General features: G+C 44.9%; 1 protein-coding gene across 1 annotated transcript in view; it reads left to right on the forward strand.

The window, feature by feature from the left end:
* The window catches only part of LOC124015474 (transmembrane protein 104-like), a 92,240-nt gene that overhangs the window by 53,827 nt on the left and 12,983 nt on the right, over positions 1-25,430 (forward strand). Inside the window, exon 9 of the mRNA XM_046330677.1 lies at positions 17,205-17,298. Coding sequence (XP_046186633.1) covers positions 17,205-17,298 — 94 coding nt within the window. The remainder of the gene's footprint in view (positions 1-17,204; positions 17,299-25,430) is intronic.

Raw genomic sequence — 25,430 nt, forward strand, 5'->3', positions numbered from 1 at the left:
TATGCCTACATTTGTGCGCAGGCCAGGTGGCCTATAGGCCTACTTCTATGTGTGTGCATCCTTACTCAACATTGACAGGAGCGCTCCAAACAAAATACAATGACTAAATTGACAGAACCTGTAAATGGAATTAAACAAACCAAGAGTAGCATAGGTTGTGCACTCTGCAAACAATGTGTTCACTTCGACAATGAGAACAGGAAGACTGGAATAATATTGAATGCATTAAATTAAATTACCATACCCAAAGTAACAAACATTGTAGATCAAAATAATTACAGGAATTTACCTTACATGTACTACTGGTGATAACAGTGCATTCAGAAACTATTCAGACCCCTTCCCTTTTTAAACATTTTGTTACGTTACAGCCTTATTCTGTGGTAAGTTAATTTGATTGGACATGATTTGGAAAGGCACACACCTGTCTATACAAGTTCCCACAGTTGACAGTGCATGGCAAAGCAAAAACTAAGCTATGAGGTTGAAGGAATTGGCCGTAGAGCTCCGAGACTGTGTCGAGGCACAGATCTGGGGAAGGGTACAAAAACATTTCTGCAACATTGAAGGTCCGCAAGAACACAGTGGCCTCCATCATTCTTAAATTGAAGAAGTTTGGAACCACCAAGACTCTTCCTAGATCTGGCCGACCGGCCAAACTGCGCAATCGGGGGAGAAAGGTTTTGGTCAGGGAGAGGTGACCAAGAACCCGATGGTCACTCTGACAGAGCTACAGAGTTCCTCTGTGGAGATGGGAGAACCTTCCAGAAGGCAATCCATCTCTGCAGCACTTAACCAATCAGGCCTTTATGATAGTGGCCTGACGGAAGCCACTCCTCAGTAGAAGGCACAGCCCGCTTGGAGATTGCCAAAAGGCACATAAAGGACTCTGACCATGAGATACAAGATTTCTCTGGTCTGATGAAACCAAGATTGAACTATTTGGCCTGAATGCCAAGCTTCACGTCTGGAAGAAACCTGGCGCCATCCCTACAGTGAAGCATGGTGGTGGCAGCATCATGCTGTGGGGATGTTTTTCAGTGGCAGGGACTGGGGGACTAGTCAGGACTGAGGGAAATATGAACGGAGCAAAGTACAGAGATCCTTTCATGAAAACCTTCTCAAGACCACTCAGGACCTCACTGGGGCAAAGGTTCAGCGTCCAACAGGACAATGACCGAGACAATGTTGGAGTGGCTTCGGGACAAGTCTCTGAATGTCCTGGAGTGCCCAGCCAGAGCCCAGACTTGAACCCCATCTAACATTTCTGGAGAGACCTGAAAATAGCTGTGCAGCGACGCTCCCCATACAACCTGACAGAGCTTGAGAGGAACTGCAGAGAGGAATGGGAGAAACTTCCCAAATACATGTGTGCCTAGTGTCATACTCAAGAAGACTCAAGGCTGTAATGGCTGCCAAAGGTGCTTCAACAAAGTACTGAGTAAAGGGTCTGAATACTTATGGAAAAGTGATTTTTATTTTTAATAAATTTGCCAAAATTCTAAAAAATATATTTTTGCTTTGTCATTATGGGGTATTGTGTGTAGATTGACGAGGGGGGGGGGAACTATTTTATCCACTTTAGAAAAAGGCTGTAACATAACAAAGTGGAAAAAGTCTAGGGGTCTAAACACTTTCTGAATGCACCGTATGTAATGGGGAATTGACATATACTAGCAATCGAACGTTAACAATTCACACACAGTGCATTCTTTGTGTGAATTGGAGAGAGTGCATTCTGGAGAGGGAAGTGCATTGTGCATCTGGGCACATGGTCAATCAGTCGTCAGCATTGGCCATGATGCATTTACGGTGAAATGGTCTCAGCTGAAGTCAGGGCAAGAATGGCCTCAGCAGAAGTCAGGGCATTCATACTTCTTGCCCTTCAGAGCAATGCACAGCTGTTGTCAAGGAAGTGAGTTTGTTTTTATACAGGATGTACCACGCCCACCTACCATCTCAATGCGGAGCTGTACAGAGCCCTCTGCATTGTTAAACAATTTGGGAGGCGCATGGTGAAGAGGTACAGAGCTCGATTTGGCCTCTGGAGGTTCCTCTATTGCTTCACACACGCCATATGGAGCCTCCAACCACATTTTTGAATCAAGCATACATTGGCTTTTAGTCTAGGCCTCCACAATCAATTAGTTCACTGACATGAGATATATATATTATATATACTGCTAAAAAATAAAGGGAACACTAAAATAACACATCCTAGATCTGAATGAATGAAATATTCTTAAATACTTTTTTCTTTACATAGTTGAATGTGCTGACAACAAAATCACACAACTTATCAATGGAAATCTAATTTATCAACCCATGGAGGTCTGGATTTGGAGTCACTCAAAATTAAAGTGAAAAACCACACTACAGGCTGATCCAACTTTGATGTAATGTCCTTAAAACAAGTCAAAAAGAAGCTCAGTGTGTGGCCTCCACGTGCCTGTATGACCTCCCTACAACGCCTGGGCATGCTCCTGATGAGGTGGCGGATGGTCTCCTGAGGGATCTCCTCCCAGACCTGGACTAAAGCATCCGCCAACTCCTGGACAGTCTGTGGTGCAACGTGGCTTTGGTGGATGGAGCGAGACATGATTTGCTCAATTGGATTCGGGTCTGGGGAACGGGCGGGCCAGTCCATAGCATCAATGCCTTCCTCTTGCAGGAACTGCTGACACACTCCAGCAACATGAGGTCTCGCATTGTCTTGCATTAGGAGGAACCCAGGGCCAACAGCACCAGCATATGGTCTCACAAGGGGTCTGAGGATTACCTAATGGCAATCAGGCAACCTCTGGCGAGCACATGGAGGGCTGTGCGGCCCCCCCAAAGAAATGCCACCCATGACTGACCCACCGCCAAACCGGTCATGCTGGAGGATGTTGCAGGCAGCAGAACGTTCTCCACGGCGTCTCCAGACTCTGTCACATGTGCTCAGTGTGAACCTGCTTTCATCTGTGAAGAGCACAGGGCGCCAGTGGCGAATTTGCCAATCTTGGTGTTCTCTGGCAAATGCCAAACGTCCTGCACGGTGTTGGGCTGTAAGCACAACCCCCACCTATGGACGTCGGACCCTCATACCACCCTCATGGAGTCTGTTTCTGACCGTTTGAGCAGACACATGCACATTTGTGGCTTGCTGGAGGTCATTTTGCAGGGCTCTGGCTGTGGTCCTCCTGCTCCTCCTTGCACAAAGGCGGAGGTAGCGGTCCTGCTGCTGGGTTGTTGCCCTCATACGGCCTCCTCCACGTCTCCTAATGTACTGGCCTGTCTCCTGGTAGCGCCTCCATGCTCTGTACACTACGCTGACCGATACAGCAAACCTTCTTGCCACAGCTCGCATTGATGTACCATCCTGGATGAGCTGCACTACCTGTGCCACTTGTGTGGGTTGTAGACTCCGTCTCATTTCACAGCATGTGAAATGTATTGTCAATCAGTGTTGCTTCCTAAGTGGACAGTTTGATTTCACAGAAGTGTGATTGACTTGGAGTTACATTGTGTTGTTTAAGTGTTCCCTTTATTTTTTTGAGCTATATGTTATGTTATGTCTCTACTAAAGCAATCTCGGTCGACCAACAACTTAACGACCAAACAATCGACCAGTCGACTAATTGGGGTCATTCCTAAAAATAGGTGCGCACTCAGTTCGCAAATTAATTTCAGAGGTGCTAAACACTCTCGGCCAGCAAAAGCTATTGACGTGTCTGAGCCCTTAGTTTAAGTTTTAAAGATCGTCTGTGTGCAGTTACGGTGACACCAATGAGAAGCGTGCTTCTGATTTTGAAAACTTTAGGCCTATCTTAATCAAACTCTGTAACTGAATATCTACAACATAAAAAAATTTTTGCTCTGTGAATAATGTTCATGGTGTGAAAACTGTACTTGATACATTTTAATTCAAACATTCCCCCTCGCTGCAAATACTGAATGGTGTTTGATTTATGCCTCTTGACACTGAATTGGGCCCCTTGGTCCATGCAGTAGAAACATCCCAATCCTCCTACACTGTGTTAGTACCCTTCTACCCTTGTTGAATATGTGATCATGGATGAGCTTGATACACTTTTGTGACAGTCTGTGGTGTTCCTCTGCACACAGATTATCATGGAGAGGCCTAATGTTTGTATCCCTAAATCATTTAATTCAATTTGTCTCAATAATTTGACTGAGGCAAAATATAGCCTTGTTACTTAATTGCTTTCATTTTTTTCATTAGAGCAAGGGCTGGGTGTTGGTTGTTTAGGAAATTCGGCAAGGCAATCTTTTCTATTTAAGCATCAATTTATTTAGTAATTAATTTCGTTTTTTAATTATGGCTGCGTGATAGTAATACATTTTGGTGATTAATGATGTCGGAGGTAGTCTCTCTTTCATCTTGACAGACGCAAAGTGCCAGAACGTTTGAGAGTACTGTCCCATAAGCCCTCTTTCCTTCTCATGTGTTGGCCGTCGTTTTAATCGCACTCTCACTTTCTCCTCTCATTTCTCTCCTTGTTCCCCTTGCCCTCACCATGTTCAATGAATCAATTGACTTGTTATCACCATCAGTTTGGGTTTATACATCCCTCATGGGCTTTTATGGCCTATTGGATGTACAGTTGAAGTCGGAAGTTTACATACATAATACACCTTAGCCAACTACATTTCAACTCAATTTTTCACAACAATTCCCGAGGTCAGGGCTTTATGATGGCCACTCTAATACCTTGACTTTGTTGTCCTTAAGCCATTTTGCCACAACTTTGGAAGTATGCATGGGGTCATTGTCCATTTGGACCAAGCTTTAACTTCCTGACTGATGTCTTGAGATGTTGCTTCAATATATCCACCTAATTTTACCTCCTCATGGTGCACCAGTCCCTCCTGCAGCAAAGCACCCCCACAACGGGATGCTGCCTCTCCCATGCTTCACGATTGAACGGTGTTCTTGGGCTTGCAAGCCTCCCCTTTTCCTCCAAACATAACGATGGTCATTATGGCCAAACAGTTTTATTTTTGTTTCATCAGACCAGGGGACATTTCTCCAAAAAGTACGATCTTTGTCCCCATGTGCAGCTCCAAACCATAATCTGGCTTTTTTATGGTGGTTTTGGAGCAGTCGCTTCTTCCTTGCGGAGCGGCCATGCAAATAGTCTGGTGGGTAGTCATTTGATTAGATGTTCAGGAGTCTTATGGCTTGGGGTAGAAGCTATTTAGGAACCTCTTGGACCTAGACTTGGCACACCGGTACCGCGTGCGGTAGCAGAGAGAGCAGTTTATGACTAGGGTGGCTGGAGTCTTTGACAATTTTTAGGGTCTTCCTCTGACACCGCCTGGTATAGAGGTCCTGGATGGCAGGAAGCTTGACCCCAGTGACGTACTGGGCCGTATGCACTACCCTCTGTAGTGCCTTGCGGATCACGTTGAGGGAGAGGTTGTTGTCCTTGCACCACACGGTCAGGTCTCTGACCTCCCTATAGGCTGTCTCATCGTTGTCGGTGATCAGGCCTACCGTTGTTGCCATCAGCAAACTTAATGATGTTGTTGGAGTCGTGCCTAGCTCTGCAGTCATGAGTGAACAGGGAGCACTGGAGGGGACAACACACACCCCTGAGGGGGCCCCGTGTTGAGGATCAGTGTGGCGGATGTGTTGTTACCCACCCTTACCACCTGGGGGTGGACCGTCAGGAAGTCCAGGATCCAGTTGCAGAGGGAGATGTTTAGTCCCAGGGTCCTTAGCTTAGTGATGAGCTTTGAGGGCATTATGGTGTTGAACGCTGAGCTGTGGTCAATGAATAGCATTCTCACATAGGTGTTCCTTTTGTCCAGGTGTGAAAGGGCAGTGTGGAGTGCAATAGAGATTGCATCATCTGTGGATCTGTTCCTGCAGTACGCAAATTGGAGTGGGTCTAGGGTTTCTGGGATAATGGTGTTGATGTGAGCCATGACCAGCCTTTCAAAGCATTTCATGGCTACAGACGTGAGTGCTATGGGTCAGTAGTCATTTCGGCAGGTTACCTTCCTGTTCTTGGGCACAGGGACATTGAAACATGTTGGTTTTACAGACTCCGACAGGGAGAGGTTGAAAATGTTATTGAAGACACTTGCCAGTTGGTCAGCGCATGCTCGGAGTTGGGAATAACCCTGTTTTTTTGTTTTCACAATCTCAATGCATACTATTGAGGCTCATCATCAGTATCACTTATGAGTATGAGGGAAAGCAACAGCCCAGTGATGAACAGCCTTGGCAGAGCCAAGTGGATCATAGTTTCTGTGTTCGCCACTATACCTTCACACTCCTCCTGTCGCTCCAACCCGGAAGTCGGTCAGCCCAACCCGGAAGCCCATCAGCCCTGTAGTGACTGATGGGTGTGAGCTGGGGCGACAGTGTCTCTCCCAGCTGGCCACTGGCACGTCCCTCCACTGCGTGCCAGTGGCCAGCTGGGAGAGACACTGTCGCTTCAGTGTTCATCACACATTGACCCAGTCTCCCAGCTCACACCCATCAGTCACTACAGGGCTGATGGGCTTCCGGGTTGGGCTGACCGACTTCCGGGTTGGAGCGAGCGGTCGCATCCGCACTTCGGTCCGCAGGTAGTATAACTTTTCATTACATTTCATTATAGTACAACGGTTTGATTTGTCTAATCTTAGCAATTTCTTCTTAACTAGCTACATAGCCGTCTTTGTATCAAAGATAATTGCGTAATTAGTGTATTTCGTCGTCCTAACGTAGTCTACACTGCTATCTGCCCAGCAGCTAGCCAGCTAGCAAACGTCCACCGTCTACCGAATAGCAGCACTGTAGAAACTATTACACTCAACTGAACGACTTGATTAGTGTAGTGTTAGCTAGCTACATAGTTGTCTTTGCTGTCTTCGTATCCAAGATAATTGTGTAGTTTAGAGTGTGTAGTCTTAGAGTGATTATCTTAATTTACCGAGGTTAGCTAGCCAGCTATTTGTCGTCCTTAACGTAGGAGACACTGCTAGCTAGCCAACGTCTACCGAATAGAACTTCCGCACTCAACAACCCGGTCGCATTCCGCTTCGCTCCACAGGTAGTATCACATTTTCATTTCATTTCATTACAGTACAACGGTTTGATTTGTTTGATCGTAGCTAGCTTCATAGCTAGCTACATAGCCGTCTTTGTATCAAAGATAATTGTGTAGTCTAGAGCGATTTTCTAGGTTAGCTAGCCAGCTATTGTCGTTCTTTTAATGCAACGTAACGTAATCACAACCCCGAATAGCAGCACTGTAGAAACTATTACACTCAACGGAACGACTTGATTAGTGTAGTGTCAACAACGCAGCCACTGCCACCTGGCATCCTTTCACTCCCTCCTCTCTACATTTTCCTCCTCTGTCTCTGCTGCTAAAGCCACTTTCTACCACTCTAAATTCCAAGCATCTGCCTCTAACCCTAGGAAGCCTTTTGCCGCCACCTCCTCCCTCCTGAATCCCCCCCCCCCTCCTCCCTCTCTGCAGATGACTTCGTCAACCATTTTGAAAGGGTCGACGACATTCGATCCTCGTTTGCTAAGTGAAACGACACCGCTGGTTCTGCTCACACTGCCCTACCCTGTGCTCTGACCTCTTTCTCCCCTCTCTCTCCAGATGAAATCTCGCGTCTTGTGACGGCCGGCCGCCCAACAACCTGCCCGCTTGACCCTATCCCCTCCTCTCTTCTCCAGACCATTTCCGGAGACCTTCTCCCTTACCTCACCTCGCTCATCAACTCATCCCTGACCGCTGGCTACGTCCCTTCCGTCTTCAAGAGAGCGAGAGTTGCACCCCTTCTGAAAAAACCTACACTCGATCCCTCCGATGTCAACAACTACAGACCAGTATCCCTTCTTTCTTTTCTCTCCAAAACTCTTGAACGTGCCGTCCTTGGCCAGCTCTCCCGCTATCTCTCTCAGAATGACCTTCTTGATCCAAATCAGTCAGGTTTCAAGACTAGTCATTCAACTGAGACTGCTCTTCTCTGTATCACGGAGGCGCTCCGCACCGCTAAAGCTAACTCTCTCTCCTCTGCTCTCATCCTTCTAGACCTATCGGCTGCCTTCGATACTGTGAACCTTCAGATCCTCCTCTCCACCCTCTCCGAGTTGGGCATCTCCGGTGCGGCCCACGCTTGGATTGCGTCCTACCTGACAGGTCGCTCCTACCAGGTGGCGTGGCGAGAATCTGTCTCCTCACCACGCGCTCTCACCACTGGTGTCCCCCAGGGCTCTGTTCTAGGCCCTCTCCTATTCTCGCTATACACCAAGTCACTTGGCTCTGTCATAACCTCACATGGTCTCTCCTATCATTGCTATGCAGACGACACACAATTAATCTTCTCCTTTCCCCCTTCTGATGACCAGGTGGCGAATCGCATCTCTGCATGTCTGGCAGACATATCAGTGTGGATGACGGATCACCACCTCAAGCTGAACCTCGGCAAGACGGAGCTGCTCTTCCTCCCGGGGAAGGACTGCCCGTTCCATGATCTCGCCATCACGGTTGACAACTCCATTGTGTCCTCCTCCCAGAGCGCCAAGAACCTTGGCGTGATCCTGGACAACACCCTGTCGTTCTCAACTAACATCAAGGCGGTGGCCCGTTCCTGTAGGTTCATGCTCTACAACATCCGCAGAGTACGACCCTGCCTCACACAGGAAGCGGCGCAGGTCCTAATCCAGGCACTTGTCATCTCCCGTCTGGATTACTGCAACTCGCTGTTGGCTGGGCTCCCTGCCTGTGCCATTAAACCCCTACAACTCATCCAGAACGCCGCAGTCCGTCTGGTGTTCAACCTTCCCAAGTTCTCTCACGTCACCCCGCTCCTCCGCTCTCTCCACTGGCTTCCAGTTGAAGCTCGCATCCGCTACAAGACCATGGTGCTTGCCTACGGAGCTGTGAGGGGAACGGCACCTCAGTACCTCCAGGCTCTGATCAGGCCCTACACCCAAACAAGGGCACTGCGTTCATCCACCTCTGGCCTGCTCGCCTCCCTACCACTGAGGAAGTACAGTTCCCGCTCAGCCCAGTCAAAACTGTTCGCTGCTCTGGCCCCCCAATGGTGGAACAAACTCCCTCACGACGCCAGGACAGTGGAGTCAATCACCACCTTCCGGGGACACCTGAAACCCCACCTCTTTAAGGAATACCTAGGATAGGATAAAGTAATCCTTCTCACCCCCCTTAAAAGATTTAGATGCACTATTGTAAAGTGGCTGTTCCACTGGATGTCATAAGGTGAATGCACCAATTTGTAAGTCGCTCTGGATAAGAGCGTCTGCTAAATGACTTAAATGTAAATGTAAATGTAAGGGCTGTAACCACAGACCTGCTCTCACTGGCCTCTAAATAATGGTTCCAGTCGTACAGTCACTCTGAATGGACAAACCCGTTCGCTATCTGAATCACAGGAAATACCACCAGAGTAGAGATAGTGATGGTTCTGAGAATGAAAGGAGTCTGAATATTTAACAATGAATATGTGTTGAGTAGGATGGAATTTGGTTGAAGGCAAATCAATGGACCTGGCATTTTTATTCAAATATGTGAATGTTTGGTTTGTAGCAGTCGTCCAGCCTGGTTTGCCTATCCGCTTGTGCACCTGCTGATTTGTTCCATGCGAGATGCTGATATCCTGTCAAGCAGTCTTCCATAAATTAAACACAACAAACACATTCTAAAAGATGGTACCTCGCTCCACTGTGTCTGTATAAATCAGTAGAACCGCATCCACCCAACCTCTCTTGTTTTCCCTTTTCTTTCGAAGGAAGTTGAAAGGAAACCGGTGACCTCAGTTGAATTGTTATTTAATGTATTTTATCATTTGTTCTCATTAGTCAGAAATGAGCCAGAATGGAATCCTATCTCCCTCCTCCCACCCATGTAGGTTTTTCCATGTGAAATCTGTCCGGAATGAAGATTAACATCTGAAACAAATGGCTGGGGATCTTGGGACTGTGGGGATTGGGAATAGTAATCCTTGTTCGGCTGTTTTGATGGTGGGTGGATTACAGTGTTCCAGGCTGCATGACCACATGTCATTCTCATGACCACGACCATAGAGAATTAACCATGAGTGGTCTCTGGCTTCTGTGTTTTCATCCATTAACCCCCTCTGCCTCTGCCTCCACCCAAACACCAGAAATAACACAATGGCCAGAACACTAAGCAATATAAAAGCAAGATGCCAAACAGCTTTGTAGCAGTCAAGTGATGCAGTACTCTATGATTTGAATCCAATCCCTGTAACCAACCTATCCTCGAGCACCAAGACAGCTGTGTGGTGGTGGTAACTGGCTGACCCCTCCAGAATGAGGTAACCAATATGGTGATTAATTATTCAAATGGGTGCATGGATCAGAGATGTGTTATGTGGGGCAACTGTAATGGCTGAAGTGCCCACGTGAAATACTCACACATGCAGTGATTAACCAGACCAACGGATTGACTCAAAGATGACGCAAGCCAAAGCTAATCAAAGGCTGTTGCATACACACGATTCCCTTACACACAAATCTTTCACATAAAATATGGATTACTTGTTGACATTGATTGTCAGCCACTTTTTCCACCATGATCTTTGGAGAGATTATGGACACCGGCAGATTAAACAACCCAATGATTTGGGTTTTTAAGTTTGATTGATATCAATGAATTTGTAGTTCCCACAACACTACTAGTATATTTCATGATCACACAACATCTCCCTTTCTATAACCAAACTGCGAGGGCCTTAGGAGCCATACTGTTGCACTTTCAACAAAAGCACCAAACCCCGAAAGTCTTCTTCTCCAGCACTTTGATGACTCTAGTCCCATGGTGATTGAACTGACAGGTGAGTCATTCCCAGCACTCCAGTGAATGAGCTCACCTCCCCACCATGCACAGGAGGTGGCCTGCTCGGCTGGGGAGCTCATTACTGTAGCCACATGGCTGTCTGGAGTGGGATGGCCTGCTGGAGGTACCTACTGTGTGAAGAGGAAGAGAGAGAGATGGAGAATGTGAGAGAGGAGGCGGCAGGAGATTTCCAGGCCCTCTGGCCCTGACATTGGGACATGATGAGAAACGGATGGTGTCCTTTGAGCCTTCTCTTTTTCTGGGTCACCATCAATGTTCCATCATTTCTTTCGGCACTGAGCAAATTATTAGGTCTGCTGAGCACAAACTTGAACCTTGTATAAATTCTGAACTTCCGGCGCTTTTACTGTGAACACTGGCTGTACCCGCTTTTTAAGTTAAGTGGCAAAGTAGACTACTGTTGCTATTTGATCATAATACAGGCCCTACAAGAGTGGCCTGCCATCAAAAACAATGGAGAAATGCATCCCATAACATTTTAACATGGAAATAGCTATTGAAAGCTGTTCTATGATACAGCCTACAGTAGCAGCCATTGCGGTGTTCATTGTAAGCCTACATTCCTTGAGCCTTTTGAAAACATGCAGGACTTGACATTAACCTGTTTAGCCACTTGTCCTTCAAACAAGGAGGTGACTGGAAATGTAGTTGTATTGTGCTTAATGCAAGTAACCACTTTACAAAATAAAATGTATTATTATCCCCATACATTATCATAATGAATAATCATATAAAACTGTATGCTACCCTCACTATTGGCTTCTAAGCTTGTACAAGCCTGTCTTAAAATACAACCCTGCCCCTTCAAGACATAAACAGCTCTTTACCTGACTCGCTTTTCAAAGATGGACACAATGACACAATCTTACTGTGTGTTCACCTGGCAACAAACCTCATGTTGACTAATTATTATGGCAAAAACAGAACTACGACATGTTCTCCTGTCACTGTTATCAGATAGGATATTGTCCCTAGGGGGTCTGTTCGCTTGTCTCTTGCTTCCAGAAGTGCTCTAATGGTCCGTGGAGAGAGTGTGTACCCTTTCAGCCGGGGTAATAGAATAAATCAGTGTTTGTATCCGTCTTCAGCCTGGTCACTTTTGCAGTTTTCATCTCTTGACTTATTGTTTATTGCATTTCACTCAAGTGTGTGATTGTGTCAGGTTTGGTGTTGCTCACCGTTGTCTGATATTGAGGCAAGAACTGGCTGAAGCTTAAGAATGTCATTGTCGTCAAAAATGAAACACTCCAAGTCATGATTGAGGGTGTCACTCTGCCAGAACAAAATCATCATCACACCGCGAAGAGAGGGAAGGAAAATAATGTTTTCTCCATGACAGGGTTTGTTCTCACTATGGATACTTTTATTGCATACGTTTGAAACGTAAGCACTCTGGGTCAGGAAAGAACATGCATAGACAAAAATCTATTTCAGTGCAGCGCAGGGAAGAGTGAGATGAACAAATCAGTAGAGCATCTTGAATGTAGAATTAAATGCATCGAAACCAAGTGCCAGTCAATCTTCCTAAGACATGGAACTCTACCTATATTGCCTTTGTTTTTCCCCTTTGTGTACTTGGCAGGGAGTGCTTTGCTTCCTGTGTCTCCTTGACAGTCCTAAATAAGTCCACCTGAGTGCTTGGCTGGCCCGTGGGCACTGACTCCGTCTACACCAAACCTTATTAATAGCAGAACTGCCTTTCAAATGAAAGATCACTGAACACAGATGGCGCTGAGGGCTAGGGATTTGAAAGGACATGATTTCACTGTCATTGGTTCTGAGGATTATAATAGCTGGCCCAAAATGGATTTGAATTGAATCACAATCCCAACTGCTTTATTAGTGATGTTGTCCTCAAGTCTCAGTCAGAAGCCATGAATGAAATAGCCTTTGATTAGTGAAAACTGACATTATCCCCATTAATATATCCTGTCACAACAATTTTCAAAGGTGTGTGTGTGTGTGTGTGTGTGTGTGTGTGTGTGTGTGTGTGTGTGTACTAGCTACACCACCAACCATCACAAAATGGTGTTATGCCGGTAGTCGGTATACATTTCATCTGTCAATCTAAAGCCTAGTTTATTGACTCTGTGAAGTTCATTGTTCAGGAGAGGAGATTTGTGTGTTGACCTGCCAGTTCAGTCAGCTATGGCGACATGACTCACTGACCACATGCAGACTACCTCCAGATGCCCCTCTCCATTTCCTATAGCTCTAAAAACGTCCGTCTAAGGCTCTGAATTTGCAGCGTTTATTTTAATGAGCTTTCCTTTGGCCTTTTCACTTCCTTGTCCCTGTCTCTAGGCTCATTTTCCGTCCCATAGTAAGATGGTGCAGTGTGTGTAATTCTATGGCGAGTGACTAGGTAAGTGTTATCTCTTGCAGCAGTGCCTCTTGTCGCTCTGTCTATTCCTCCGTCTCTCTCTCTGCCCCCCCCCCCTGTGCCCTCCTGCTCCTAAGGCCCTGCCAACACTGGGTCTGAGTCACTCTACAGCACATGGCACCTGATGCCTTCTCCCCTGACCCACACTCCCTCTGTTCCTCCCTCCCCCCCCATACTGTACACAAGCCATGCCTCTCGTGCCTCCAGCTCTGCCCCTCTGTCAGCCTTCCCTTCCGGTCCTGGCCTTGGCATCGCTTGCCAGTGTGATGCCACCCCATTCCCCATCCCATTTGTCATTACCATCACAAAACCTTGTTGGCAAAATGGTTTCTTCCATCTCTGCTCTCTCTGTCAGAGATGAAAGGCTCTCTCCAACTCTCTGTAAATCACTGCAAGTCACTGCTGGCCTTCACCGACAAATCCTTATCAAGATACAGCACAGAGCTTTATTTGCTATTTGTATTCTTTATCCATTTCAATTGTTTTGTGTTGCTTCCTGTGGCTGTTGTGCTGTGGTTAAGTGCAGTCCAGTGTCCTGAGGCCTTATTGTCTGGCTGTGGTGGGAGGTTGTAATTGGTTAGAGGAGGGGGTCTTGATTCATGTGTGGTGCTGACTGCACAAGAAGGGTGAAATTCATCAGCCACTATGCCTCCCCACTCTTATTTTTATATTTTTATAAACAAGATCAGTTTTAAACTTTGTTTCTTTTCTCGTTTGCATCATCTCCTGTTTTCTTACTTTTTTGTTTGTTTTAAAAACGTCTTCATTTCATAGCAGACCCCTCCAGCCACATGCGCACTACTGCTTTAACACCAGAGTCTCATCCACAGAACTATCTCCTCTTCTGTAGAGACCATATGTTGCCTCCAGCTATGGCAGTGAAAAGGTCCCGTTCTAACATGCTCTTCACGTTCATGGAGAATCTCTGTTGATATGGGTCTTTGTCCGGTCCAGTAGACTCTCTCTCCAATGTAAAGCCTTGAGGGCCCTTTTTATTTTACCTTTATTTAACTCGGCAAGTCAGTTAAGAACCAATTCTTATTTTCAATGACTGCCTAGGAACAGTGGGTAAACTGCCTTGTTCAGGGGCAGAACGACAGATTTTTACCTTGTCAACTCAGGGATTTGATCTTGCAACCTTTCGGTACTAATCCAACGCTCTAACCACTAGGCTACCTGCTGCCCTATTCTTGACAAGCACATATTCCCCACCTCTGAGATGGCATATAGCATGTGTTCTCAGGCCAAGAGTGGTAGCAGTCCATCACTTGGTGGCAGATGGATGGGAGGTATCATCAGGCCTGTGATGGACTGTTGTCTGGCTGGAGGATGAAGTATGACACGTTAGACTGTCTCATACCACAGGTACAGAGACAGACCCAGGCACCACTGACCATTCAGAGCTGAAATATGTCTCACTGTCACTCAACCTTCTTCTTTAGGACAGTCCACACTTTCCATAATACCTCCTCCTTTACACATTAATGAGTATTGCAAATTTATGTCCGTCGCTCCAAGATGTAATACATTTTCGGGAATTCTGCACTGATTTGTAGCAGTCACTCGTAGCTGGTATTAAGTACTATTCAGCACTTTCATCTTCTGACACGTGGGATTTGCAATTCTTCTCCATAATTCAGGAAATAATAAGGACTTAACGTCTTATGGTTGGGGGGCAGTATTGAGTAGCTTGGATGAATAAGGTGCCCAGAGTAAACTGCTACTCAGGCACAGAAGCTAAGATATGTATATTATTAGTAGATTAGGATAGAAACCACTCTGAAGATTCTAAAACTGCTTGAATGATGTCTGTGAGTATAACAGAGCTCCCATGGCAGGCAAAAACCTGAGAAAATATCCAACCAGGAAGTCGGAAATCTGAGGTTTGTAGTTTTTCAACTCTTTGCCTATCCAAGATAGTGTACATTTGGTCCGATTGCACTTTCCTAAGGCTTCCACTAGATGTCAACAGTCTTTAGAACCTGGTTTGAGGCTTCTACTGTGAAGGAGGAGAGAATGAGAGCTGTTTCAACCAGAGGTCTGGTAGGCCATGAGCTCAGTCAGGCGTGCGCCCGTGAGAGGTAGCTGCGTTCCATTGCATTTCTAAAGACAAAGGAATTCTCCGGTTGAATCATTATTGAAGTTTTATGTTAAAAACATCCTAAAGATTGATTCTATACATTGTTTGACATGTTTCTACGAACTGTAACAAACTTTTTGACTTTTCGTCTGGCCTGCGCGTCGTGAATATTGATTTGTGAACTAAATGTGCGAACAAAAAGGAGGTATTTGGACATAAATGATGGACTTTATCGAACAAAACAAACATTTATTGTGGAACTGGGATTCCTGGGAGTGAATTCTGATCATCAAAGGTAAGTTAATATTTATAATGCTATTTCGGACTTCTGTTGACTCCACAACATGGCGGGTATCTGTATGGCTTGTTTTTGTGTCTGAGCGCCGTATTCAGATTATTGGTGTGCTTTTTCCGTAAAGTTTATTTAAAAAAATCTGACACAGCGGTTGCATTAATAAGGAGAAATGTATCTAAAGTTCCATGCATAACATTTGTGTATCTTTTATCAATGTTTATTATGAGTATTTCTGTAAATTGATGTGGCTCTCTGCAAAACCACCGGATGTTTTGGAAGCAAAACATTACTGAACTTAACGCTCCAATGTAAACTCAGATTTGTTGATATAAATATGAACTTTATCGAACAAAACATACATGTATTGTGTAACATGAAGTCCTATGAGTGTCATCTGATGAAGATCATCAAAGGTTAGTGATTAATTTTTATCTCTTTCTGCTTATTGTGACTCCTGTCTTTGGCTGGAAAAATGGCTGTGTTTTTCTGTGACTAGGTACTGACCTAACATAATTGTTTGGTGTGCTCTCATCGTAAAGCCTTTTTGAAATCGGACACTGTGGTGGGATTAACAAGAAGTGTATCTTTAAAATGGTGTGAAATACTTGTATGATTGAGGAATTTTAATTATGAGATTTCTGTTGTTTGAATTTGGCGCCCTGCACTTTCACTGGCTGTTGTCATATCGATCCCGTTAGCGGGATCTCAGCCGTAAGAGATCTGGTCCCACCCTTCCCTGTCGGCTGGTCTCTCTGTTGCGTTCTTGGCATTAGCATCCAGCCAGCATTGTACCCTTCCCTGTCCCCAGTGGATGGCCTCCTTGTGCAGGTAGAGGCTGTCAACATTCTCTGTCCGGTCTCACACTTATGTCACCAACACTGACCACTGTGTCCTGCCCTCACAACCCACGGGCCCACCCTGTAAATACAGCACAAAGGGAAGGGGAGAGCTAAGGGTGGGGGAGGGTGGAGTTAGGGAAGTTCATGGGAGGGGTCAGAGGTCCTGGAGATGGAGAGTGACTGGAGCAGATCAGTTTTCTGAGTGGAACATTTCTCCATCTGTATCTTTCTGTCTCCACTTTGGTCTTCTGATTGAGCTCTCACCCCCAGGCCCTGTTAGAGATTATTGTGTCTGACTGTGTGAGTTCTACCCTGCAGGCTCCTCTTCAGATGACATGCCACTGAAGTGACTGGCCTTGAGATCACACGTCACTCAACCTCCGCTATCAGACATGGGATTGTCAGAGAGAATGTGATAGATGGGGAATAGAGAGAGGGGGCTGAAGTCACTGATGATTGCAACTCTCGATAAGACCCATCTTTGTTATGAGGCAATCGGTACTATGATGGCTTCAAAGAATTTCAACTTAAATGTTTTATTTTGGGGTTTGGCATCTTGGTGTATATTGGGTGGAAAGGGAATAAATAGCCTCGTTCTCTATTTTCATCTTGGAAAAATCCAATTGTACCATTTGCCATTTATTTCCCATGCTGTGGAAGTATAAACACAACCCAAACACACACTGGTTTGTGAATATGTTGTATAAAGTGATTTCCAATGTGTTTTAAGATGATCTCTCCCTCTCTACAGAGCATCTTCACTGTGATGTTGGGCCCTTTCGTCTTCTTCGATGCTCAGAAGACTAAATACCTCCAGATCCTCACCTCACTCATGCGCTGGATCGGTAAGAGTAACTTATCTTACCTTAAGGTATATAAACACCATAGGCTGATAAAGGTTGCTCTGGACAGACTCAAGGCATGCATCTTCAAATAATCACATTAAATGTGGATCTCAATTTATTTTGTAGGTAGAGCAATTCAAGCTGTGAAATTCCCAGGAACTTTATCGAAATGGTAAATCTGTCATGGGTATTTATTTAGGAAGCGCTTTAATGTGCATTATCTCTTCCAAGTTTGTCTGCATGATGGAGGGTGTGTCTTTCCTTCCATTAAATATCACACTCCATTATCCCCGGGTCACGGTCTCACGCCTTCTCCCAGATTGCTCTTTGTCACTGTTGCAAATGTTTAGAAAAAAAAACACTTTATTCCACCTGGCTGACGGTCTGAACCTTGGTGAGAGCAGTCCTCCTCTTCCTCTCCCTCTTTCATTCCTCTCCCCTCTCTGTGGCTCCTGTACCTGGGTCCGTCGATCATACGGCAGTCCTGCTCCGTGCCCTGATTCCCATCTCCTCTCATCCCTCAGCCTGACAGGCCTGACAGCCCGTCCCAGGCCTGATTGGACCGTCACTCACAGGGTGACGGACGAAAATAAACCGCCCGTCCTGGACCTGCTGTTAAAATCACAACACTACTGAATCATGGCTCTGCCGCCACCCCCGTGTGGGCATACTACTGGCACCCACAACAACACACAGACACACACACACACACACACACACACACACACACACACACACACACGCACACGCACACGCACACGCACACACACACACACACACACAGGCACACACACACACAGGCACACACACACACAGGCACACACACACACAGGCACACACACACACAGGCACACAGGCACACACACAGGCACACATAAACAACACACACTGTCCATTATCTGGCTATCTACAAAGCACCCTGGGATTCTGGCTACACCCCTTCCACTCCCTTTTACATCCCCGCCCTCCCCTGGCTCTACCTGTGATTGATTGGCTGTGTCACCTCTACAAGCCTCTACAGCACCAGCTAATGATTCAAAATGGCCGCAGTGGCAGCTCTTTGTTTCCTTACTGCACCGGTGCCACGGCGCATGAGGATAGATGGCCTGCCTTCAAAGCATAGGGCACTGAAAGCTGAGGTGTTTATGCAGCCATCAAACACAGGGTTGGAGACCGTTTTAAATCGTATAAGAAAAACATTATGGGCCAAGGTTTAGGAGGAAAAGACGGCTGAAGAAAAATGAATGGGCTGGACAGCATGCTTGAGTCCTAAATCTCTAGTGTCAATTTTTATTAATTTTTTCAGTTTAGGTAAGTTTCTAATGTTTAGCTAATCTCAGAGGAATTCACTTTGGAGACCTAACCTAATTGATCATTTTAAGTACTGCTTTTATTTTTTTTCATGAAAGGCAAGTGGCTGTCTAAAGACATATTCAACTGATATTGCCCTCTGAAATTTGTGTTGAAGAGTTTTCTGGCAATTTATGTGGTGCTGTTATCAGGACAGGGGCAGCATAGCCTGTCTGACCTCTCCACCCTGTCTCTACAGAGTCTCTAGTCTCATTTTGACACAGAAACAGCATCTGTCTGTACTAGATTTGCTGCTAAACCTTTAGGGCTTGTTTGTCTGGCTATACCAGCCTATCCAACCCTGAAAGAGAGAGCTCACTGACAAAGGTCTCGAGTAATTGGATGCGCAATAAAAAAATACATCCGGCAAATGGAAAAATGTTACTCCATTCGGTAACGCATAAATACACTGAACAAAAATATAAACGCATCATGCAACAATTTCAAAGACAATTTCACCTAGTTACAGTTTAAGGAAATCAGTCAATTGAATCAATTCATTAGGCCCTAATATATGGACTTCACATGACACGAACTACAGCTGTGCATTTATTGGTCACAGATACCTTTTTTTTAAAGGTAGGGGAATTGTCAGAAAACCAGTCAGTATCTGGTGTGACCACCATTTGCCTCATGCAGCGTGACATCTCTTGTTGATTGTGGCCTGTGGAATGTTTTTCCGCTGTGTGAAGTTGCTGGATATTGGCGGGAACTGGAACATGCTGTCGTACAGGTTGTATCCAGAGCATCCCAAACATGTTCAATGGGTGTCATGTCTGGTGAGTATGCAGGCCATTGAAGAACAGGGACATTTTCAGCTTCCAGGAATTGTGTACAAATCCTTGCAACCTGAGGCTGTGCATTATGCTGAAACATGAGGTGATGGCGGCAGATGAATGGCAATGGGCATGGCAATGGGCATCAGGATCTCGTCACGGTATCTCAGTGCTTTCAAAATGTGATTGTGTTTGTTGTCTGTAGCTTATGCCTGCTCCTACCATAACCCCACCGCCACCATGGGGCACTCTGTTCACAATGTTGACATCAGCAAACCGCTCGCCCACACATCTGCCCAGTACAGTTAATTATCGGGTTTCATCCGGTCTCAGAAGATCTGCAGGTGAAGAAGCCAGCTGTGAAGGTCCTGGGCTAGCATGGTTACAAGCCAGTTGGACGTACTGTCAAATTCTCTACACTGACGGCTTATGGTAGAGAAATTAACATTCAATTCTCTGGCAACAGATCTGAAGGATTTACTGTGGTCAGCATGCTTCCTCAACTTGCGACATCTGTGGCATTGTGTCAAAACATCTGTGACAAAACTGCTTATTTTAATGGCCTTTTATTGTCCCCAGGGATGTAAACAAATTTGTACACAACATTTTACTGAAATACGCTATTTGTGCATATGGGACATTTTTGGGATCTTTTATGAAACATGGGACCAGCCCTTTACATGTTGCGTATATATTTTTGTTCAGTGTATATATTAGTTTTTTATGGCATGATACTCTGGCCATAAACTTAAAGCGAGCGAGTGGGTTCATCACAAAGGGTACCACTTCAAGGCAAATAATTGATTACCGAGCCAATGCATCGTCAGCCAGAATGTATTCTGGGTCTTTTTCTCCATGACTGTTATTAAGTCATTTATACAATCTTTAGCTGTCCTTCTTTCAAAGTTACAGCCTCTGGCACCAGTTCAATGTTTCCGAGGTAACCTATGTGTTCCAATTCCTCAAACGTTTCCCATTTAAAAGCGATTTTGATTATGTATGTGGTCATTTCGAGGGCCTTGTGGTTAAAGAGGATGTGTTATGCTCTCAAGGCATTGATTGTCTGTCCTGTTAAAGATACTGTGCTTTATCGTTGCCCTGCAGCAAGACAATGGGACTCGGGAGTGATTCATTTCACATGTTATCCATTTTATCACGTGTCCTCTGACTCATCTCCTCACTCTGATTTAGCTCCACTCTTTTCACCCACTGAAGCTGCTGAATTGGACACGTTGTTGGGCTTGAATGCTGGGGCGGCAGGGTAGCCTAGTGGTTAGAGCGCTGGACTAGTAACCGAAAGGTTGCAAGTTCAAATCCCTGAGCTGTCATTCTGCCCCCGAACAGGCAGTTAACCCACTGTTCCTAGGCCATCATTGAAAATAAGATTTTGTTCTTAACTGACTTGCCTAGTTAAATAAAGGTAAAATAAAATATGCGTGTAGCATAGCTTATGTCTTGGCGAAGGTTGTGACTTAACAAAGCTTTGGTCTCAAGGGAGGAATTTAATACCAACTTAACGATATAGTGAAAGTAATAGTAAACCTCTTATTTCTGTCACGATGATGGGATTCATGATTGTTTTAAGAATGTCATTAGTATGCACTGTGAATACGTCTCTGGATTAGGCCCATGGTTTTACACCTTCATGTACCAGGTATCTCCGAATCATCCTGTGACTCCTTCTCCGCACCTTAAAGCCCCCAAATAAGCACGAACAACAGATCCTCATTAATGTTAATGAAGAGTTACTAACAAAACAAAACCCTCAAGTGTAAGAATTTATATATATATTTTTTATGAGACAGTTTATGAGGAGACTGAGAATGTCTTAAGACATGTTTGAAACGAGTCCTCCAGGGTTTTTTGTTTTCAGTCAAATGATTTCCATGATGACACTGATGTTGTACAGTATGATACGTTTTTAGACAGCAATTATATTAATGTTCTTGTCACTCTGAAACCATATCACAACATCGAACCACAGGATTCTCACCTATTGACAACTCGTATATTTTAATAAGCAATTAGTACTACTGAGCTTTTCCTTTTTTTCTAGTGCCAACCAGTATGCAGTTATCCTTTAAAATATAACTGCATTATAGCAAACTGTCTGACAAAACTGACAGTGCATGTTCGTCACCTTTTTCTTCATTTTTACAGTAGCCTGCATTTGCCGGATTTAATGACTTTCCACCACTATCAGATCCTTTCTTGTCTTCTAAGATAGCAGATATTGATACCTGCGTAGTTATGTCCCCCGTTCAGCCACTTCCATCTCCATTGGGCAGGGTGATGATAGTGGTGGATGAGTAGGGGGGGAATGTTAGGCGAGATGTGTTGAAGCCCTGTGCCCTGCTCACTGCCTGTGGCCTTGTCAGTGTCACTCAGCTGAGCCCCCACTGTCCAACCAAGCTCACTACACATGTTTTGTCTTCCCCCAATGAGGACATGACTTACATAGTGGACATAGTAGTCCATATGTATATTCCTCTTGTAACTCCATCTCATAGTAGTCCATATGTGTATTCCTCTTGTAACTCCATCTCATAGTAGTCCATATGTGTATTCCTCTTGTAACTCCATCTCATAGTAGTCCATATGTGTATTCCTCTTGTAACTCCATCTCATAGTAGTCCATATGTGTATTCCTCTTGTAACTCCATCTCATAGTAGTCCATATTCCTGTATTCCTAGTCTATGTGTAACTCCATCTCATAGTAGTCCATATTCCTCTTGTAACTCCATCTCATGTATTCCTCTTGTAACTCCATCGCATAGTAGTCCATATGTGTATTCCTCTTGTAACTCCATCGCATAGTAGTCCATATGTGTATTCCTCTTGTAACTCCATCGCATAGTAGTCCATATGTGTATTCCTCTTGTAACTCCATCTCATAGTAGTCCATAGTAGTCCATATAGTGTATTCCTCTTGTAACTCCATCTCATAGTAGTCCATATGTGTATTCCTCTTGTAACTCCATCTCATAGTAGTCCATATGTGTATTCCTCTTGTAACTCCATCTCATAGTAGTCCATATGTGTATTCCTCTTGTAACTCCATCTCATAGTAGTCCATATGTGTATTCCTCTTGTAACTCCATCTCATAGTAGTCCATATGTGTATTCCTTTTGTAACTCCATCTCAACTCCATCTCAGTAGTCCATATGTGTATTCCTCTTGTAACTCCATCTCATAGTAGTCCATATGTGTATTCCTCTTGTAACTCCATCTCATAGTAGTCCATATGTGTATTCCTCTTGTAACTCCATCTCATAGTAGTCCATATGTGTATTCCTCTTGTAACTCCATCTCATAGTAGTCCATATGTGTATTCCTCTTGTAACTCCATCTCATAGTAGTCCATATGTGTATTCCTCTTGTAACTCCATCTCATAGTAGTCCATATGTGTATTCCTCTTGTAACTCCATCTCCTGTCCTGGTTGTGATCCCATCACTCTGCTTGTAGCTGCTTCTGTCCATGGTCCCACTTTGCTGGAGCCATTAGAAACTTTGTGTAGCCCTGTTTCCAGACCCATTTGCGTTTCCCGTTCATGTTCCTGTTTATTATTCCTCCTACTCTATACTCGGTTCCCCTGACCCATCTTTTAATGTCACAGTTCTGTTGCCTGATGACCTCATAGGCTCTTAGTTGAATGACTATATCGCTCACATACTGCACCGTCTCTATGAACTTCCATATGTGCTCACACGCTTGTTTGTTGAAACCCATCTCCATTGGGTGAGTTATGTGAATAGATAAAGCTTGCTGCCTTGTTACCTTGTCCCCATCCTCTCTAGCAGCACACTGTGAAGAGAAAGAGGGTTATCATTATCTGACAGCAGACCGGGAGAAGGGTTAAGAGCCGGCACTTTAATTGATATTGAGTGGAGAGGAATAGACGGAAAGGCACCTAGCTCGGTAAACGAGCATTAATCACCCTGCTTCTGTCTCCACAGGGATGGATGGATGGATAGGTGAAGAGCCTCCGAGGCGCTATTTATTACCCTTACAGCCATGGCATATAGATCCTACTGTATGATGGGAATGGAGAAATCATGCATTCTGAGAACACTGTCCTCCCACTGGCACATTTGTTTTTCTAGACATGGTGAACTACACCACCCCAGCCAAGCTTTGTGTGGAGTAACCTCCAGCTCAATAGGAAAAGAGGCTGTGAAATGAACTAGGGCTGTTACTCTCTCTGGAGAAATGAATAGCTGGAACCACAGGCCCCAGCCCACAGTGATCTGTGGATCCCTATCCAGTCCATCCCACTGTCTTGGTTTAGGGAGTAACCAGGGAGCGTTACAGCTACCTATTGCCATTTCAAGCAGAGAGAGAGGGTAGTATTTGTTTTTGAAGGTCAGGGAGGGACCTCTACTCGTGGCTGATTGAGCGGAACCTAAGAGTTTCCCCAGAAAGGCTAATGTAGAGTGCGTCTCACGGGGAATGTTGAAGTATGGCTGGGCGTTCATGAACTTTCCAACATCAGCACAGCTCAGAAGTTGTGAAATTTGCATTAAAGGAAAACTGCAGATTGGAATGCATCATTCCTTTTCTTGTCACAACGGACATTACTTCTAGTCAACACTGACCATGGAGTTGTTCAAATAGAAAATATGTCTTCAATCAAATGTATTTATAATGCCCTTTTGACATCAGCTGATGTCACAAAGTGCTGTACAGAAACCCAGCCAAAACCCCAAACAGCAACCAATGCAGATGTAGATGTCTTAGTTTGACACTTCTCTTTCAGAAACAAAACATAAACCGAGCTCAGATCCTAAGTCCGCTTTACTCATATCTCTGTTGAGTTTTGATATATACAGTGGGGCAAAAAAGTATTTAGTCAGCCACCAATTGTGCAAGTTCTCCCACTTAAAATATGAGAGAGGCCAGTAATTTTCATCATAGGTACACTTCAAGTATGACAGACAGAATGAGAAAAGAAAATCCAGAAAATCACATTGTAGGATTTTTTTATTAATTCATTTGCAAATTATGGTGGAAAATAAGTATTTGAACACCTACAAACAAGCAAGATTTCTGGCTCTCACAGACCTGTAACTTCTTCTCCTCTGAGTGGAGGCTCCTCTGTCCTCCACTCGTTACCTGTATTAATGGCACCTGTTTGAACTTGTTATCAGTATAAAAGACACCTGTCCACAACCTCAAACAATCACACTCCAAACTCCACTACGGCCAAGACCAAAGAGCTGTCAAAGGACACAAGAAACAAAATTGTAGACCTGCACCAGGCTGGGAAGACTGAATCTGTAATAGGTAAGCAGCTTGGTTTGAAGAAATCAACTGTGGGAGCAATTATTAGGAAATGGAAGACATACAAGACCACTGATAATCTCCCTCGATCTGGGGCTCCACGCAAGATCTCACCCCGTGGGGTCAAAATGATCACGAGAACGGTGAGCAAAAATCCCAGAACCACACGGGGAGACCTAGTGAATGACCTGCAGAGAGCTGGGACCAAAGTAACAAAGCCTACCATCAGTAACACACTACGCCGCCAGGGACTCAAATCCTGCCGTGCCAGACGTGTCCCCCTGCTTAAGCCAGTACATGTCCAGACCCGTCTGAAGTTTGCTAGAGAGCATTTGGATGATCCAGAAGAAGATTGGGAGAATGTCATATGGTCAGATGAAACCAAAATATAACTTTTTGGTAAAAACTCAACTCGTCGTGTTTGGAGGACAAAGAATGCTGAGTTGCATCCAAAGAACACCATACCTACTGTGAAGCATGGGGGTGGAAACATCATGCTTTGGGGCTGTTTTTCTGCAAAGGGACCAGGACGACTGATCCGTGTAAATTAAAGAATGAATGGGGCCATGTATCGTGAGATTTTGAGTGAAAACCTCCTTCCATCAGCAAGGGCATTGAAGATGAAACGTAGCTGGGTTTTTCAGCATGACAATGATCCCAAACACACCGCCCGGGCAACGATGGAGTGGCTTCGTAAGAAGCATTTCAAGGTCCTGGAGTGG

This window comes from Oncorhynchus gorbuscha, linkage group LG26 (assembly GCF_021184085.1).
Source record: "Oncorhynchus gorbuscha isolate QuinsamMale2020 ecotype Even-year linkage group LG26, OgorEven_v1.0, whole genome shotgun sequence".
Taxonomy (NCBI): Eukaryota; Metazoa; Chordata; class Actinopteri; order Salmoniformes; family Salmonidae; genus Oncorhynchus; species Oncorhynchus gorbuscha.